The sequence below is a fragment of the Gracilinanus agilis genome, chromosome 1 (genome assembly GCF_016433145.1).
Source record: "Gracilinanus agilis isolate LMUSP501 chromosome 1, AgileGrace, whole genome shotgun sequence".
Lineage (NCBI taxonomy): Eukaryota > Metazoa > Chordata > Mammalia > Didelphimorphia > Didelphidae > Gracilinanus > Gracilinanus agilis.
The window spans coordinates 537,459,705-537,480,576 of NC_058130.1; the positions used below are offsets into that span (position 1 = coordinate 537,459,705).

General features: G+C 36.1%; 1 protein-coding gene across 2 annotated transcripts in view; it reads right to left on the reverse strand.

The window, feature by feature from the left end:
* The window catches only part of TAF4B (TATA-box binding protein associated factor 4b), a 196,632-nt gene that overhangs the window by 139,889 nt on the left and 35,871 nt on the right, over positions 1-20,872 (reverse strand). For both annotated transcript variants that reach the window (XM_044666491.1, XM_044666499.1), the window contains exon 2: positions 1,265-1,407. In XM_044666491.1, the coding sequence (XP_044522426.1) occupies positions 1,265-1,407 (143 nt within the window). The remainder of the gene's footprint in view (positions 1-1,264; positions 1,408-20,872) is intronic.

Genomic DNA, 20,872 nt, shown 5'->3' on the forward strand with positions numbered 1-20,872 from the left:
CTGCGGATGTAATCTCAGAAAGATGATATAACTTCCTGTTTGAGTCCTGGCTGACCCAAGGACCAGCCTTGGGTCAGAAATGAAAGTGGATTAATTGCTGATATAATAAATTAATCTCCTGCTGGTGAAATAATTGGTGTATCAGAGTATTATTACAAATTGGCTTGCTATGATCTAAACCTGCCTGAGCTAAAATCTAATTCCCACATTCCACCAACCACCTCCCAGTTCCCAAGGAGTAGCTGGAAAGATGAGAAGTGAAAGATCCAAGACCCAGGTCTGCAAGGTCTTATACAGCCTGGTTCCAGATGGCACCTGCCCACTTTGGCTCATGGCAAACTCCAACATTCCAAACACAAGCTACCAAAATCATTCTTTTCCCCCAACTTCAAACCAGGTGTCACCTCCTGCATCCCTGATAATTACCCCATCTGCACTGCCTTCCCCTGAAAACACTAAGTGATATATAAGATTCTCAAAAGATACAAACAAATGGAAAGGTTTTTAAAAGGTTTACAGGAAAAATTATTTTAATTGTTTCTGCACTTGCAGAGACACAAGTTCTACATGTCCAGAAAATTTACCATTTCTGTGAACATTTCATCTCTCATTCACACACACAACATTTATATGGTACTAACTATAGTAAAAGATTAGCATTTACTTTTTTTAATACAACAAAATGTATTATAAATATAGAATGTGTATATATGTATTAATGAAATATGTGTATAACATTTACTATTATACATATATACATATATGTCCATGTATGTCATACAAACATGATGATATGATTCTTTCCATGATCAGAAAACAAAGTATCATTAAATTTTACGTTTGTTTTTATTAGAAATATGAACTTTTAATAAAGAATTACTTTTAAATCTTTAAGTAAAAAAATTAATTTTTAGTTATTTAAGCAATTACTAACCTACACAAAACAAAGCTTGGTTAAGTGGATATTTCTAAAGTCATACATAACTCATTATGCGATGATTTCAAAAAGCCATTCAAATCAAATGTCTACAAAAGGTAGTCTTACTCTAATGATCAATAAAGCATAATCTTACTTCCCAGAAAAACAATAACAAAACATTTCTCCATCCTCTCTCAATGGTGAGAGTGAAGAAAAAATGGAAGGGTGGGGCCTAGGGAGATAGGGTGTGTGTGTGTGTGTGTGTGTGTGTGTGTGTATACACACACACATATATATATATATATGTTGTTAGACAAAGTCATGGCATTGACTGATTTTGCTTACCGGCACAGTACAGATTTTGACTGTATGGGAATTTGATGGTACAGTTGCTCTTACATTCACAGGGTTTTGGGCTTCAGCTTGAGCTAAAGCTTGTTGGGATACCAACATCAGCTGACCACTGTTACTTCTTATCAGAACAGTTCCTGGAAACGAGAGAAATTTGCATATTCTGACATCAATAAATCTCCAAAGTAGTACTTTTTAACATTTCTTTTCCTCCTTCTTCTTTACTCACTTCAAAATGTTCTAATAGGGACTAACCTACTCATAATCCAAGTATATTTTGCATTATAAATATTATGTAAAAGTAGTTTCTCCTTTAAAATTAGTAAATAAGTTTTTAGAACCACAAATATTAGTAAACAAATCACTAAAAAGTAGTTATTATAATGCTAAAACAATTTTTTTACAAGGAAAGGTCCAAAGGAGAGGGGGTGGAATAATTAATAAAGAAATTATTGTAATATATGGCTTAGTAAAACAAATAGATGACCTGCAAAAAAAAAAAATCTAGGCATCTCCATTTCACTTTCCCAAGTTCTTCAGCTTAAGCTATTTTTTTTTTTTACTAACAGAAAAACAAAGGTTTATTAAGTGGCTACTCTATACATAGCACTGTGTTTAAGAGTTTAGCTTTTTTTATTACAAAATTTTGGTGTTCCCATATATTAGTTTACCCAAGGATCATAAGAATGATCTAAGAAGAGAATCCTTAAACAATGGATCCTGCAGCTTCTTCACTTTTCAGATATTTCAGTAGTTTTTAAAAACATCTCCACCAAAAGAAAATATACTAAAAATGTGCACGTTTTGTTGACCCTTGAGGATTTTATCTCTCTGCAAGGGGTTTCCAAAGCAAGAAAATAGTGTTTTAAGTAAGGACACTAGAAAAATGCAAAAGTATACAACATTAATACCTCCAGTAAATTCCTTTGTTTGAAGAATACCAATTATGATTGCTCACTGTGAATATTATGTTCAACTTTACAATAAGAATAAAGCCAAAAGCAGTTTAAATTTGTTCAAAAGGGTCTTTATCACAACTTAAGACTTGAATATTATCTCTGGCCTGAAGAAAACTGAAATATTTTCTAAAATTGAAAGCTTATTCACAGAAAGTGAGTTGTGTTTTGAAGCCAGAGGACCTATATTCAATTTCCAGCTCCAGTACTTACCAACTATATGACCTTAGGCAAGTCACTTACTTAGATCTCAGGTTCCTCTCTCTCTAGAATGAGAGGGTTAGACTAAATAGTCTCTAAATTTCTTTCCAAGTTCAAGTCTATGACCCTATGACATAGAAGGTTCTAAAGGAGCATAAACCAAACTCTAACAAAGTGCTAAGATAGTAAACTAGAAAGAAAAATAAAGAAAACCAAAGAGAAATAGCTGTAAACTCCTCTATCCAGCCCAGGAATGCACAAAACTGAAAAAATTCTGCCAACATTTCTGTGCACAAATAAGGTAGGGAAGGAAGTTCAGGAAAAGGGGGTCCTCAAGCCATCAGAATCTCATTCCTATTGCTGAAACAAAATCTTAAGTAGCACTCACAGCTCACTACTATACAGAGAGGATAAAACAGCATGAGCTTATCTAGAACCAAGAAGTTAGAAGCCAGCACCAGTAGCCCATGGAGCTTTACAGGACACAGGGCCACTACAGCAACCACACAACCTACAACCTAAATCAGAAGAGCATCAAGAGGCCTAAAGTCAGGTTCAGAGAACCAAGGCTGGGGCAGCTCAGAAGACAAGGCCAATGCAACAAAGGAGCTGCCCAAGCACCCAGAAAGGGACCTGAAAACCACCACTCATATCTAAGACATGATTTTAAAAAACAAAAACAAAAAACCATAACAACTCCAGCACAGGGACCCAGAAGGAGGCCTAGATCAAAACAATTCGAGGTCTAGAAGAGCCACAGCAGGGGACAGAACCAACTTTAGGTTGGGGATTGTGCAAGAAGAAAGACACTGAAAGGTCAAAGGCAAAACCATGTTGGGCCACTAGGAGACAGACTAAAAACCAGGGATTCCAACAAAGGACAGCACCTAGCTACCCTTCAAGAACTAAAGCAATACTATCCAGACTCCAAAATGAATGGGGCCAAAGCAGGGAAGGGGAAGGGACAAGTGACTGAGTAAAAGGGAAACTCGGGGTGGGTGGGAGTAGGGATGTTAGTATTCAAACATGGAGAAAGCAGTGAAGGAAGAAGGCATCTAATATTCCTCAATTTTGTCTGAATCAGGCAAAGGAGGGTTGAAGTTACAAACACAAAGTATTTGGTATAGAAATAAATTAAATTTAAAGGGGAAATGGGTGAAGTGAGAAAAGGAGAGCTTAAGAAGGAAACTAGTCTAGAGAGTATAGTCACAAACAAAATAAATTCCTACTTCAAAAGGCGGCTCAAGGAGAGATTAAAAGGAGAGGAAAAGTATAAGAACCAGTGATCAGGATGAATCAATAACCACTAGGTGCCTACTATGTGCCAGGCACAGGCACACAAAAAAGAGAAAAAAGACAGTTCCTGCCCTCAAGAAGCTTACAATTTAATGGGGAAGACAAACAAATGAATATGTACAACAAACAAGTTATCTAAAGAAATTAATAGGAGATAACTAACCAAGAGAAGACACTAGAATTAAGAGGGGTTCGGAAAAGTTTCCTGTAGAAGTTGAGATTTTAGTTGGCAGAGATGAGGGGAGAGAACATTCCAGGAATAAGAGACATACAAGAACAATGCCCAGAGTAATGAGAGATGAGAGTAATAGCCAGGAGGTCAATGTCACTGGATCAAAGACTATGTATTGGGGAGTAAGATGTAAAGAGACTGGAAATGTAGGAGGGGGTCTAGGTTATGAAAGGTTCTGAATGCTAAACAGAGCATTCTGTATTTTTTCCTAAAGGTGTCCACTGGAGTTTACCAAATTAGGGAGGAGTAACAAAGTCTGACTTTTGCTTTCGGAAAATCACTTTAATAGCGGAATGGAGGATGGATTAGAGTGGGAAGAGACTTGGAGCAGGCAAATCCACCAGCAGGCTATTGCAATAACCCAGGTCAGTGTCATAGGAGAGATTCGGATGAATTTGAGAGATGTTGCAAAGAAGTAATAGAAAAGATAAGAGGGCAGAGAAAACTGGATCAGACCTCTTTAATTATAGAATTATAGTATTTGCTTTCCTTTTTTTTCTCCATCAACTTCTCTGTAAAGTAAGGAACAAGGCAAAAAGGAGAAAACATAAAAGAGCATGAAGGCAGAAGATAATCAACAATCATAATCATAAATAAAATTGACCCATAAAAGGGAAGCAGAGAAGAATAGATTAGATAGAATAATTTAACAATATGTTTTTTCCAAGTAGTATACTAGAAACAAAGATTCACAAAGTATAAAAATTAGGGATTTTTTTTTTTATCCTGGGTCTCCATTCTAGGAGCATAGGGCCACAACCAGTAGGCAATGGGTCACTCAGGGTCACCCAGCTGTGAAGTGTCTGAACCCGGTTTTGAACCTAGGACCTTTCGTCTCTAGGCCTGGCTCTCAATCCACTGAGCTAGCCCAGCTGCCCCTACTTTAGGTTGCAGTTTCTTTAGCAGATGTAGGGATAGAGGAGATAAAAAAATAGAAGTGGCAATCATGATTTCAGTGAAACCAACAGCAAAAACAGAAATGGTTAAAAGAAATAATCAAGAAATTGACATTATGATTATAGGCATCATAGATAATGAAACATTATCAATATTTAATGTAAATTCAATAACTATCATAACCTCTAAGAACTTAATGGAAAAGGTAATCAAATTATAGGCAGAAATAAAAATTAAAATGAAAATAGCTAGGGATCTCAATGTATTCCTTCAGAATGAGTTAAATCTAACAATAAGAATCAAAACAAATAAATAAAAAATGAAAACAAGTTAAGGGTCTAACAAGTTATGGATCTGAAGAAAAGTAGAGGGCTAGTCCTGAAGTCAGGGAGGTCTATGTTCAAATAGCCTCAAAAACTTACTAAAAGTATAACCTTGAGCAAGTTATATGAATTCTCACAACCTCAGCACTGCTATTTGCAAAATGAGGATAATAATAGATCCTCCCTCCTGGAATTGTTAGAATACAATGAAATAGGGGACAGTGAGGTAGCTCAGAGAATTGAGAGTCAGGCTCAGAGATGAGAGTTCCTGGGCTTTTTTTTTTTTAATTCTTTTGTCTTTGATTGTTTCTTGATATATGATATAGAGTCATTAGCTTCCACTTGCCCAATTCTAATTTTTAAGGCATGATTTTCGTTAGTGAACTTTTGTACTTCCTTTTCCATTTGGCCAATTCTATTGTAAAGAGTTCTTTTCCTCAGTGAATATTTGTACCTTTTTCCAAAGGGGCAATTCTGTCTTTCAAGAAGTTTTTCTCTTAAGTGCATTTTTTTACATCTTCCATTTGGCAAATTCTGCTTTTTTAAGAATCTCTCTTCTTTGGATTTTTGTGCCTCTTTTACCAATTGGCCTATTTTTGTAAGATATTAATTTCTTCAGTACATTTTTGTAACTCCTTTACCAAACTATTGATTGTTTTTTCATTATTTTCCTATATCACCGTCATTCCTTTTCCCAATTTTTCTTCATCTCTTATCTTTTTTAAATCTATTTTGAGCTCCTGCACTAATTCTTTTTGGGACTAAGAGCAATTCATATTTTTCTTAGAAGCTTTGGATGCAGCAGTATTTACTTAATTGTTGTCTTCTGAGTTACTGTTTTGGTCTTCACTGTCACCAAAATGATTTTCTATGTTGAGTGGCTTTTTTCATTTTTTATTGCTGTTTACTCATTTTTCAACTTTTTTTTCTTTTAATTTAAAAAAACTTAAAAGTGGGCTTTGTAACTGTGGTGAAGGGAATACTGTTCCAGGGTTCAAGTTCTTTGTGCAGGTGCCTTCGGAGTTGGCACCAGAGATCTATCTGCTTTCAGTTATTCCAAGGTGGTACAATGTAAGAAAAAGTACATTTAATACTCTCCAGGGCTATGCTCTGATCTGTAAACCCCAAGCACTCTTTTCCCCCTTGGAACTGTAACCAGGGTCCCCTCCACAGGGAGTCCCTGTGGCTGCAAGTGCTAGTGTATACTGATACTCCTTCTCACCCTGCAATTGCACCCCAGGACTGTGACCCAGTTTTGTATATAGGCAATATGACATGAGTATTGCACCCAGAGCCAGAAAAGAGACTATTGTAATATTCTGAGCAGTTACCCAACCCCCTTCTACCATCTGTAGCTGAGAGTTCCAGAAGCCTCGGCTGCTGCTCCTCCATTCTGGTACGTTTAGCTCTACCTCCAACTCCAGTGCAATAGAACCCTTGTGCTGGCCTAAGTTGTTCTAGGTTGAAAAATTGCTTCACCTTGTCTTTTTGTGGATTATGCTATGCCACAATTCATTTTGAGGCATTATATCATTGATTTTTTGGATGATAATTTGGTAGAAATCAGATGGGTCCCTGTACTTTCTCTACCATCTTGGCTCCACCCTACCTCCCTCTTTCCCCTTTACCACTCTTCTAGGTAAGTGATATAATGGAAAATGTTAAAGATATAACAGCATCATGAAAGAATTTCACTATTTTCAGATCACTTAATTATAGCTATAGAGAAATGTTAGATCTGTGATCTATTAATATAAAAGGCAAAACATTGCTTGTCAGATTCTGAAGTTGGCCTGCTTCACATTCAACACCTCAAAACTTGGATCTCTAGATATATAGGATATGACATGAAATCAGAGGTATGCTAAGCAGTAGCATTCCCTCTTATTCTCCTGGAGTTGTATCCCAGATCTCTTATCAAATTCCCAAAGCATTTAATTGCAAGGAAACACCTTTATTAAGTCACTATTTTAGAATCTTTACATTCTATTCAACTTAGCCTGTGGTCAGTTAGGCAGGAAAATATGTTGGGTCATATAGCTAAAGAGTTCCATTACTATACTGTACTAGGCTTAATTGGGAGCTCTTCCAAATCAGAAGTACTTAAACTTTTTTTCTACAATGGCCAAAGTAAGCCATTTACTTGGACCTCTTTCAATAAATCTTCTAAAATGAGTTTTTTTAATGCCTACTACTATTGGTACCAAATAATAGTAGATACATTTATTTCCATCTATTTTCATATCAACTTTATTCTAAATCTTACAAAATTATAAACAACTTTCCTATTAAGAATTATTGCTATTAATAAGTGTTAAAATACAAACTAACAAATAATACTTTCATTGGAAAAACTTCTGGACACCAAAAAGCTATACAACTGGAAAGGAGGCAGGCAAGTCATATAGTGACAGTTAGGGAGGACTGATGCATGTCCCATTGATATCTAGTGGAGGCAGCTAGATGGTACAATGGATAGAGCTGAACCTAGTATCAGGAAGACCCAAGTTCAAATTTAACCTCAGCCACTCACTTGCTGTAAGGCCCTGGGCAACTCACTTAACATCTCTCTGCCTCAATTTCCTCAACTATAAAATGAAGATAATTAAAGTATCTATCTCCCAAAGTTATTGTGAGGGTAATATTGTATTTGCAAATCATTTTCAAATCTTTAAGTCCTATAATAAATGTTAACTATCATTATTATTATTGTTGTTGTTATCCACACAATGTAAGAGAATGCTTTCAAGAAGATTTATGAAAAGACAATGTGAAAAAAGACACAAATGAAAGGCACCTTTATCATTTAAAAGAAGCATCCACACTGAAGAGATTATAGCTCAATCAAAGAACTTAATTTAAAGAGATGTTTTTGTTGGTATAGCTACTTTCTTTAACACCTCTCAAGTAGGGGCTTCTTGTTGTGGTGGGGCATGCTGGGTTTGGAGTCAAGAACACTATGTTCGAATATTACCTCTGATATCTGCTAGATTTAGTTATTATCCCAAACTTCAGTTTCTTCATCTATAAAAAAGCATCTACCTCAAAGGATATCTGTGAGGGTCAAATGAAATAAACACATACAAAGGATTTTGCTTGCTTTAAAGCACAATGTAAAAGTTACAATTGTTATTATTATTCCGGAACTCAGAAGTGGAAGGGGGCAAGTCCTAATTTTATAGCCAGGGCTAAAGTTATTAGCAGAGATGCTCAGTGATCAGAGATTTGAGTTATAGTCCATTGATTGGTTATTGAGGCATTGTATATAATGGAGAATATAATGATTATAGATGCTATTGCTTGGGTTATGAAGTATTTGGTAGCTGATTCTATGTTTCATGTATGGTGGGAAAAGGTTATGAGTGGAATGATGGCTAGCGTATTGATTTCTAGGCCTATTCAGGCTATTAGTCAGTGGTTACTAATTAGTGTTAGTGATGTACCTATGAGTAGGCTAAGTGATACAATGGTTAATACATAGGGGGACATTAGTATGGGAAGGATGTAAACCAACATTTTCGGGGTATGGGCCCGATAGCTTATTTAGCTGACCTTACTAGAATGTGGTGTAAAGGAAACACATAGGGTTTTGAGCTCTATAATGTGGGTTCAATTCCTACTGTTCTAGAAATAAGGGGGTTTGCACCCCTATAATTTATCCTATCAAGATAATTCTTTTATCAGACATATTTCTTATAGTTGCGGGGGGATGCTTGAAAATGCGATTGGAATAGAAATGTATCATAGGCAAAGTGCTAGTGTAATGGGTAAGAAATTTTTTCATAAGAGGTATATTAGTTGATCATATCGGAAACGGGGGTATGATGCTCAGATTCATAGGAAAGCTGCAGTGAGAAGTATGGTTTTGATTATAAATAATATTGTGTTAATATGGGGGAAATCGTAATTCATGGGGGATCCTAAGAATAGGATAGTAGTTAATGCATTTATGGCGATGATGTTAGCGTATTCTGCTAAGAAGAACATAGCGAAGGGTCCTGCAGCGTATTCAACATTGAAGCCCGATACAAGCTCAGATTCTCCTTCAGTTAGGTCAAAAGGAGCTCGATTTGTTTCGGCTAGTGTTGAGATATATCATATTATGGCTAAGGGTCATGTTGTTACAATTAGTCATATATTTTCTTGGGTAATTATTAGGTTTTTTAGGGTGAATGAGCCGTTAATAAGTATAATGGATAGAAGGATAATTGCTAGGGTCACTTCGTAAGAGATTGTCTGAGCTACTGCCCGAAGAGCACCAATTAGGGCATATTTAGAGTTTGATGCTCACCCTGATCAAAGAATTGAGTATACTGATAGCCCGGATAAGGCTAGAATAAATAGATAATAAATAAATAATAAACATAATAGATGATCTTTGTCAATTATTCTGAGCAGATACCAGAGGCCAAACTTTTTTTTTTTTTAATTAAAACCCTTACCTTCCATCTTAGAATCTATACTGTGTGTATTGGTTCTAAGGCAGAAGAGTGGTAAGAGCTAGGCAATGGGGGTTAAGTGACTTGCTTGCCCAGGGTCACCCAATTAGGAAGTGTCTGAGGCCAGATTTGAACCTAGGACCTCCCATCTCTAGGTCTGGCTCTCAATCCACTAAGCCATCCAGCTGCCCTGGCAAACTTCTATGAATAAATTTAAATATATATTTATAAAATACCCTAAAATCTCCCTCTTACATTAGCAACAAGATTCTTATTCAAAGCCTTAGCAAACTTTGTAGAATTTATGTGACCTACACTTTTACTCTTGAGTATTTCCATATACATGGTACAACAGAAGGGAACTGTTTATGAAACTGTGAATATCTAAAACTACAGAGTAGAGCTGACTTTTTTTTTAAGTATATAATAAATTCTATACATACCTTTTGATCCAGGAATACCATTATTACTGTATCTCAAGGAGATTAAAAAAAATGAGAAAGGACATGTTTGTACAAAAATATTTATTGCAGCTCTTTCTGTGGTGGCAAAGAATTGGTAACTAAAAGGATGTCCTCTCAAATGGGGAAATGGTGATGGAATATTATTATGCTACAAGAAATAATAGGTTGATTTCAGAGAGAACTAGAAAGACTTCTGTGAACTGATGCAACCAAGAGAACATTATATACAGTAATTGAAATATTATGGAATGATCAAATGTGACAGACTTTGCTACTATCAGCACTACAATGATCCAGGACAATTCTAAGGAACTTATGAAAAAGAATGCTATCCACCTCCAGAAAAAGAACTGTTGGAGTAGAAACGCAGATGAAAACATATGATTTATCACTTGTTTATTTGGGTATATTATTTGGGGTTTTGGTTTTATAAGATTATTCACTTACAAAAATGAATAATATGGAAATGTGTTTTGCTTAATAATACATGTATAACCTAGATTGAATTGCTAGTCAGTTCCAGGGGGGTGCAGTGGAGGAAGGGTATAAAGGAGGGAGACAATATGGATCATATAACTTTGGAAAACTTATGTGAAAATTTGTAATTAAAATTTTTTAAATTAAAATACCCAAAAAAAGTATAATAAATTCTACATATAATGTTCAGAGATAGTCTATATGCTTCCTCCTGACTTTCCTTTTGTTCTTTTCTTTTTTTTTTTGAAACTCTATTCTCATTCCTGCGTGTTTTCTTCACTCCTCCCCAACTGAAAAGCAAAACCTTTTTATGAATAATTATATCACTACTAGGTCTGTATCCCAAAGAGTTTTTTGGGGTTGTTTTGTTGTTGTTATTTTTTAAGGAAAAGGACCTATATTTACAAAAATGTTCATAACAGTTCTTTTTGTGGTAGCAAAGAACTGGAAATTGAGAGGATGCTCATCAATTGGGAAAAGACTGATGAAGAAGTGATACATGCTTGTGACAGAATATTATTGTGCCATATAAAAAATGAAGAGCAGGATGCTTTCAGAAAGATGAGAAGACATATGATTTACATGAAAAGTAAGCAAAACTAGGAGAACATTGTATTCTGTTAATAGCAATATTGTACAATGATCAACTGTGAAAGACTTAGCAAAATAAAGATGCAAGACAATTCTGAAGGACCTATGATGAAAAATGTTATATAATACCTCCATAGAAAGAACTGATGGAATCTTAATTCAGATCAAAGCAAACTGTTTTTTCACTGTCTTCATTTTTCTTGGGGGTAGGGAGGAGGGTTGGCTGTCTTTTCTTTCACCATAATGACTAATTGGGAAATATTTTGCATGACTTTATAGGTTAACCTTTATTAAATTGCTTGCCTTCTCAATGAGGGGAAAGGGTAGAATGTGTGAGAGAGAATTTGGAACTCAAATTTATTTTTTTAAAAACAGGGCTAAAAAAGTTTATGTTTAATTGGAAAAAATTAAATTTTTAAATCTTAAAATATATCAATAATATCAAACAAAATAAGTTCCCATATTTGCCATGTTCAAAAATGTGTGTCTTGCTCTGTATCCTGAATCCTTCACCATCACCATAAAGATGTGAGTGGCATACTTCATCAACCATACTCTGGAACTGTGGACAGTCATTGCAATCAAAGTTCTTACAGCTCTTTACACATTATTTTTTTCTCCTGATTCTGCTCATTTCAATCTGTATCAGTATATCAGTGTATCACATCTTCCTAGGTTTCTCTGAAACCATCCCTTATATTAGAAGTATCAAAAAGGGACCAGTTCACATTGCCCAGTAGAATTCAAACCAGATCAAAATTTAATTGGAATCTGGTCTCAGAGACTTCCTACCAGGACAAGCTAAAGCTAACCTGGGCAAACCCCAATTGCCTAACCCTTTCCAGTCTTCTGCCTTAGAATCAATACTTGTATCAGTTCTAAGACAGAAGGTATGGGTTTAAAATACATATATTTATGGGTACGAATGTGTGTATATTTGGAAAATATTTAACCAAATAAATGAAAATACAATAATAGATGGGCACTGCTAAGATGGGGTTTTTCTAAAGCAATATGCAATCCACAGGGATTCTTATTATGGTTTTGTCAACCCCATTCCTATCTGAATTTGACAAAACTGTCTTACAATATTTCTTATGGTATGATAATATTCCATTTCATTCATATACCATTAATTTATCCAAACATTCTCCAATTGATAGGCACTTCTATTCATTTCCAATTGCCAGTCTAAAGAGAACTGTTATAGATTCTTTCCTCTTTTTTATTTCGTTGGGGTATAGAACTAGATCCAGTATAACTAAGTCAAAATATGCACAGTTTTAATGATTTTTTTAGCATAGTTCCAAATTGTTTTTCAAAATGGTTGTACCAACAAATTCATACCTCCAAAAATAATGTAACCATTTATGTTTTCCCATGTTCTCTTCCCTGCAGTATTAGGTGTGTATGTATACACAAATATGTATGAAGATATATATACTCTACATACAAATCAAATAACGGGTAACTGTGGTAAGAAAGACACTCAGCTGGGAGAACAAAAAAGACCTTATTTAGAAGGTGGCCCTTTATTTGAGACATGAAGAAATACTAGGGCTTCAAGAAGTACAAGTATGACAAGAAAAGTATTCCATGCATGGGGGACCAGTTAATCTAAAGATACAGAGATGGAAAATCAAGTGCTCTCTATAAGAACGAACTGGCCAGAATGGGTGACACATAGGCAGAATGGAAGAAAGTAAAGTTTAAGTAGACTGGAAAGATAGTAGGCACTTAAAAAATATTTATTGATTAACATTAAACAAGACAATTTTATATTTTACCTTAGAGGTAATAGGCAGTCAGTGAAGTTCAATGAGTAGTGTGGAAGTGGGATATAGAGCTGTCTAAGTAAATCACTTTGGTGTCTGTGTGAGAAGGATAATTGGAGAAACTTAAGAGGGAGAGCAATTAATTAAGAAGCTATTTATTGCATTGTTCCAGATAAGAGTTCCTGAAGATGGCAAGGGAATTTAAGAGTATGCCACAAGAGTATCAGCTAAACTTTAGTGGTAAGGGTTATTAATCTGTAGTTTCTGGAATAAATTTCAAGGAGTCTGTGATGGGATAAGATAGGGGGGAAATGGCATCTTTATTTTCACCAAACTCAACTGAAATTTAGTGCATTTCCTGAAATTTTCTTCTATTATGAATATAGGCAACAAACCACAGTAGTATGAGGCTTTGGCAGAAGGTCAAAAAGTTCCATGACACAAAACAGGTTAAGAGTCCCTGAGTTAAAGCATCTTGGGATGTTTAGTATAGGTAGGAAAAAAAAAAGATTTGGAAGGTCAAGGAAGCTATCTTTGAAGGTTATCTTGTGGGAGATTTCATTATATTTGGCTTCAATAGGCAAAACTTGAAGCAATGGGTAAAAATTTCAAAGGTATTCATTTAGGATTAAAGCAGGGCAGAAGTTAACTTTTGGTGTCATAGACCCCTTTTACAATTTGGTAAAGCCTATAGAACCCATCTCAGACTATTTTAAAAAGAAAATAAACTACAGAAGACTACATAAATTGTGGCATATAATTATGATGGAATACTATTGTGCCATAAGAAATGATGAGAAGCAGCTAGGTGGCTCAGTGGATGGAGAGTCAGGCCTGGAGTCAGGAGGACTTCAGTTCAAATTTGACTTCAGACACTTCCTAATATTCTGTGACCCTGGCCAAGTCACTTAACCCCAACTGCCTATCTCTTACTGCTCTTTTGCTTTGGAATGGATACTTAGTACCCATTCAAAGACAGAAGCGAAGGAAAGAAGTGAGAGAGGAAGGGAGAAATGGGGAAAGAGAAAAAGGGATAGAATCTAGTTTTATCTTTTGAAAAAAACATTTAAAATTGTTTTCATATGTAACTTCTAAAAATCCAAAATGTGATATTCGTATGTATGCGTGTTTTTAATGCAAGATATTAAGTCAAAAGATGCCTTTCATTTCCCAGTTCTGCAACATATGTGGCCTTGGTAACCTTTATATATATATATATATTTAAGTGCAATAAAACTTTATTTAAAAATGTAAAAACCATTCTTAATTAAGGGGCTTTACAACAGGTCCCAGCCCAAGGTGCAGTTTGGGGACCTCAATTTCTTAGTCTGGTGAAGGCAGAATCAAATTCACTAAAGTCCCTTTCAATTTTATCATCCTGTAATATGCAAAGTTTAAGCAAGCTAAATTTCCTCATCTGTAAAATGAGGTATTAGACTAGATAATCCTTAAAAGTTTCTTTCAGCTCTAAATCTGTCCACTGCAAGGAGAACATAATACCTTAGCTACACTGGATTTTCAAGTCACTTACTTTCTCCTATGTCTCATTCCTACATAATTGCTCCTTTTGTCTTCATACCTCATCTATAGACTCACCATTTATATCAATTACCCTTTGGTTGTTCACAAATGTTCTGTCCTAGACATTCTCCTCTACCTTCTTTACATTTTTTCTCAATGACATCTCAATGACATTCCTCTCAAGGTCTTAATTGTTATGTCTTTAATGCAGATGATTCTTCAATCCACATATACAGTCCTAGTCTTTCCCCAGAGTTACATACTTATATAAACAACTGCCAATTAGATTGGGTATTTCCAAATAGAAGTCCCAGAGGCAACTAAAACTCACCATTTCCAAAAAAGAATTCATCTTTCTATACAAACTCTCCCCAACAGAAGTTCCATATGTCTACCAAGTGCATAACCATTCTTCCTATGTTCCATATTTGTAGATGTTATCTTCAATTCTTCACTCTCCCACACCCAACTACCCCCAAATTTTTCTATCAATATCTTTCATGTCTAACCCCTACAACCAAGTAGATTATTTCAATAGTTTTCTAATTCTCTCCCTATTCCAATTCATACTACATCAAGATGCCAACATGATTTTCCTTAAGAACAGATATGGTCATGTCACTCCCTAATTCAAACTACAGTGGCTCCTTATTTATTGTGTCTAGACTAAAATTTAAACATTTTTAGCTTTTAAAGTTCTTCGCAACTTGGTACAAAAACCTGTCTTTCCAATCACATTATCATCTTGTTTTTCATATACAATACTCTAGCTTATATCTTTGTGTCCCTGCCCATTTTATTATTAATGTTCATATTTAATTAGTAATTTTGAATATTTAATATTTAATCTGTATATTCTTATATATACATGTATTGTCTCCCCGCAAAAAAACAAAAAACAAAATAAAAACAAAAAAACATAAAAATCCCTGGAAGGAGAGACTATTTCATTTTTTATACCTACAGTTCCTAATACAATGCTGAGAATAAGAAGGTAATTACTAAATATAACTGTCTGCTGAATGCTCAGTTACAAAGACTAGAACCAAAATTGTTCCTTGTTCAGTTAAAATCCCTTTATTTCTCTGGCCTTCTGTTCCTTTATTTGTAGACAGATTAAGTAGGAAACTTAAAATAATTTAGACAAGTAGAGATAAGGGTCTAAATCATGCTAGTGAAAATAGAGAAGAAACCTGGAGCTTGGGGGTAGAGAGAGAGTTATTATCTCTAAAGTTCCTTCAAGCATAAATTTATGATGATCTTATTACCTATATTTAGGTAGTTTGAATGAGGGTAGGAATCCATTCTCTCAATACTCCAAATATTTACTGGCATTATTAATGACATTCTATATATGTTAACATCTCTTAATTTTTTTGTACTCAGGAGTCACTCAATATTTAAAAATTGAGGGCTCGCAAAGAGTTTTTGTTTCTGTGGAGAACTAACAATATTTAATGTATCAGATATTAAAATGTCTTAGTATTAATAATTACAAAAATATTTTGACCTCACAGACTCTCTGAAAGAATCTCAGGGACCCCTAAAGATGTCTAAATCATACTTTGAAAACTGTTGCTTTATGTCAACCATAAAGCCAAAGTTACTGGCTCAGGTACGATAAAGTTTATTTTAGAAAACCAAATCAACAATGCCTATATACTCTACTAGTACTAATACTACCACCACCAACAGCAGACATTTGTATTGGTTTTAAAGTTTACAAAAGGCCCTGTATACTGTTGTTCCTATGACACTCATTAGAACCTTGCAAGCCAGGTATTAAAAGAGCTTATTATTCTATTCTTCAAGAAAATGGTGTTCTAGAAATCCATGGTTATATGTAGCTACAAATGTTGGAAAAGAGATTCTAACACAGGTCTTTCTCAACTCTTCAGATAACTCCTAGTTTCAAGTTCTGCCATCTCTCGCTTGTAGTTAAGCATGTATTTCCAGAAAGTTTCTAGAAACAATATCATAATAATTATTTTGAGGAGGGAAAACTTTACCAAGGTCTGTATTTCAAGCTCACATTAAATTAGTATGGCTTTATCAAATACCCATAATTTATTTGCTCAACACTAAGAGGATACTCTAGACACAGTGGATTCACAATACAATCTAGTTGGGGAAATATAACACAGAAGAAAAACCAATGCACAATAATACAAAATCAAGTGCTAAATTGCACAGGTTTTTTTTTTTTTTTTTTTATCCTGGGACTCCATTCTAGGAGCATAGGGCCACAACCAGTAGGCAATGGGACACACAGTCGCTCAGGGTCACCCAGCTGGGAAGTGTCTGAGCCCGGACTTGAACCTAGAACCTTTTGTCTCTGGGCCTGGCTCTCAATCCACTGAGCTAGCCCAGCTGCCCCTACTTTAGGTTGCAGTTTTTTTAGCAGATGTAGTTTTTACAGGGTGGGGTTGCTAGCCCCACGCCCAACCCTCCTCCTTTTTTCATCCGGGCTAGGGACCGTCCTTGGCCCAGGAGTGGTAAGGGTGGGCAGTAGGGGTCAAGTGACTTGCCCAAGGTCACACAGCTGGAAGTGTCCGAGGCCAGACTTGAACCTAGGACCTCCAGTCTCTAGGCTTAGCTCTCAATCCACTGAGCCACTCAGCTGCCCCCAAATTGCACAGTACAGATTATTAATTCAGAAGTTCAGAGAAAAGATTAAAGTTGTCAAGTTTCTTAAGAGAAGGCTTAAACTAGGTTTAAAACTACGGCAGTATTTATAAAATAACAAACAGATACTCAAAACTGAAAGATGCTCCACAGGCTTAGTCCAACCTGTATCTGAACAGTAATCACCTTTAGAGCAACCTGACAACTGACTAAAATTTTTAGCACAATGCCTAGGATGCAATATTTAATAAATCTTTATTAACTGATTGAAATCTTTTGCTGTTTGAAACATATGAAACATATTGATTATCATGGGAGCCCATTCTACTTTAGGACAACACTGTTATGAAGTTCTTCTATATAATGAGCTGAAAAATGCTTCTCTGAAAACACTCCTGGAGGGGCAGCTGGGTAGCTCAGTGGATTGAGAGCCAGGCCTAGAGACGGGAGGTCCTAGGTTCAAATCCGACCTCAGACACTTCCCAGCTGTGTGACCCTGGGAGAGTCACTTGACCCCCATTGCCTACCCTTACCAATCTTCCACCTATAAGTCAATACACAGAAGTTAAGGGTTTAAAAAAAAAACACTCCTGGAGCCAAGTAAAACAAATCTAATCCCTCTTCCACAAGGATGCCTTTCAAGTAAAGACTAGAAATATGCCCCTTTCCAAGTAGTTAGGTACTGTAGTACATAGAGTATTGGGTCTGGAGTCAGGAAGACCCAAGTTCAAATCCATCCTTGGATGCTTCTACTAGCTGGGTGACCCATGGTAAGTCATTTAACCACTAAGTCTCAGTTTCCTCAATTGTAAAATAGTGACAATAACAGTACTCCTAGGATTGCTGTGAAAATCAAATGAGGTAATATTTATAAAGTGCTGAGCACAGTGCCCAACACATGATAGGCACTCTATAAATGCTTCTTCCCTTCTCTTGCTTCTATTCGTTTCCTTCCAACAATCTTTGAGGCCACAGCTTCAAGTTTTGAAGTCTTTCTACCATCCAAGTCATAATTTTCTGGATGTGCACTAATATATGTGAATTTCCTTCTTAAAATATTATACAATAACTAGAACTGAACACAATATTCCCGATATTACCCAGCTAAGTTATTTTCTGGACACCAGAAGCCTGGGCCCACATTTCTTTTGGGGTGTGTAAGGATGGGATTTGTGCAAGGGGGACAGGACCAAAGAAGCCAAAGAAGGCAGTTGTTGACTGTTGCTGATAGATGAGACCAGAGAGGATTCTGGGAATTTCTCCAAGGAAGAGAGGAGAGAGGAGAGGTCTTCCAAGGGAGGTCTGGGAAGAGAGAGGAGGAGGACATCCCAGCTTGGATCCAGTCCTGAGGGCTTCCTGAGAATCTTTCTTTTGGAAATTAAAACCCTGATTCCCTCATCAAAGCCATTCCATCACATCTCACCCATCAAGATTTCAACCACTGAGTCAGTTAAGTTTGGACTCCATTTTGGGAGCAATCTCTTAGTCTCCTTCACCTATTACCCAACCTTGCTAAAAGACCCTTTTCAGTCAAAACTTACAATTATAGAAAAGTATAGAAACAGAAAAATAGAAATAGAAATAGAAGGAGAAGGGGTGAGAGGAGAAGCTTAGGAGTGGAAACCACTAGGGTTTCCACCTAAGTAACGGACCCCATAGGAATAGCGAAGAGGGCACCCCAAAATCCCTCTGCCCTTCACCCCTTTCCCCAATCCCTGATTTGTGAATAATAAAAAGCCATTAAACAGTCAGATAGCATTTCAGGGTGCAAGAGAGACAACAAGGGAGAGAGGAACCACAGATTGGTCTTGCTGCCTCCATCTTGAAGCCGGACCATCCGCTGTGAATTTAACTGATTGGGGGGAGGTTTATGTGAACCCCGTCCTTATTCTGGATTGGATTGGGGTACCACATACCTCCTATCATAGGGAAGCCTCGCCCCTGACTCCTGTGGGACAGCACAATCATTCAAGTCACCCAGTTTCAAGGCGACACCCCCTTAAAGTCTCCCAGTGTATATTTGGCTCCGGGGGAGTGCTGGGAGAGAGACTCACCACATAGACTTTCTCTATCTCCCTTCTATGAAACATCCACTACTGCCTTCCATATCACTGATTCATATTCAACTTACAGCATTTTAAACTCCCAGGTCTCTCATTTGATTCTCACTGAATTTACACTCTGTAAAAATCATATAATACCATAATTACAAATGAACTAAAAAGTAAAAGAATGACATTTGGTAGGCTACATATTTCCAACAATTACATGTTCACTGCTTATATACAAATTTCTAGAAAAGTACTTTTTTCATATAATAAGGAGTGATGACAGCTCTAAGCAGTGCACGGGTAAGCTGAAAATATTAAAAGATCCAGAGGAAGACCTCCAGAGTCCAAGAGTAAATCCTCTGTGGAAGATTTATGTTAGGACATAAACAATTAGATAGATGAAAGGGAATTAATGGGCTGTGACCTGAACCTGTATAGTAAGTACTCATACCAATAAGATCATCAACCCAAATTTGTTTCTGTAAAATTTTACTTTACTAAATTTTGTCTATTTGATCTGCCATGGCATTTGGGGAGCCTAATTTTATCATAATGACACATTAAGTATTCTCAACTCTCTGTCCTCCACAAATCTAATATGTGTATCTTTAACTTTATCTCTATTAATAGCACCACAACTTTCCCAGTCAGGTTTTGAAATCTTGGAATAAATTATCTTTGATTACTTTGAATCTTTTATACCACATATCAAGTAGGTTGCCACATTTTATCAATTTTACTTCTTCTCTAGGTTTCTTCTCAACTCTCACTACCAGGGTTTAGGCCCTCATCTCTACTTGCCTAAATTATTTCAAATTTCCTATTTAATCTGTCTATTTTAGTCTAAGTCTCTCTTAAGACTATCTATAATCTAACTACCTCTCCACGAGTGGTATCAAATAAATAAAAATGTGGGTCACTAAACCATGCATAAGGATCCTAGGAAGTTGCATATTGCCTAAGAAATTATAATTATATAGAAAACTATATAATTTTAATTATTAACACATTAAAATCAGATTAAGAACTACATTTTAATCTGGTTTGGGATATACTTCAGAGTATCCATGGCCTGTGGCATTTACAAGTTGCATCTTTTGACACCTCTGCTCTACACTGCTGTCTCTAAATAATGTTTCTGATACAATATTATGATCATTTCAGTCCTCTACTCAAAGACCTTCAAAAGCTTCTTTTTTGTCCATCAAATAAAGTATAACTGACCCTCTTAGGACCCTCCATATTTTAACTACACTCTATCTACCCAACCTCATCTCAAAGTACTTAACTTTTTTTTAGCAAAATGGATGATACTCCTCTCCTTCATTCTCATCCTATCCTCTTTCTTTTGTCTCCATTCCCTTTTGCTCTTATCATACCTCAAACTTGGAAAAACAACCCTTTTTCCAACAATCTGTCCAAATGTCCTTCTTCCAAGGTTCAATTTGAACAAATAATACTGATATCCCACTTCCCTTTCCCAAATCAATAATGAAATCTCCCATTTTAGCAATTTTTTTTTAAACCCTTGTACTTCGGTGTATTGTCTCATAGGTGGAAGATTGGTAAGGGTGGGCAATGGGGGTCAAGTGACTTGCCCAGGGTCACACAGCTGGGAAGTGGCTGAGGCCGGGTTCGAACCTAGGACCTCCTGTCTCTAGGCCTGACTCTCACTCCACTGAGCTACCCAGCTGCCCCAAAATCTCCCATTTTAAATCTCTCATAGAACCTTACCTTTTTCCCCTTACAAAATC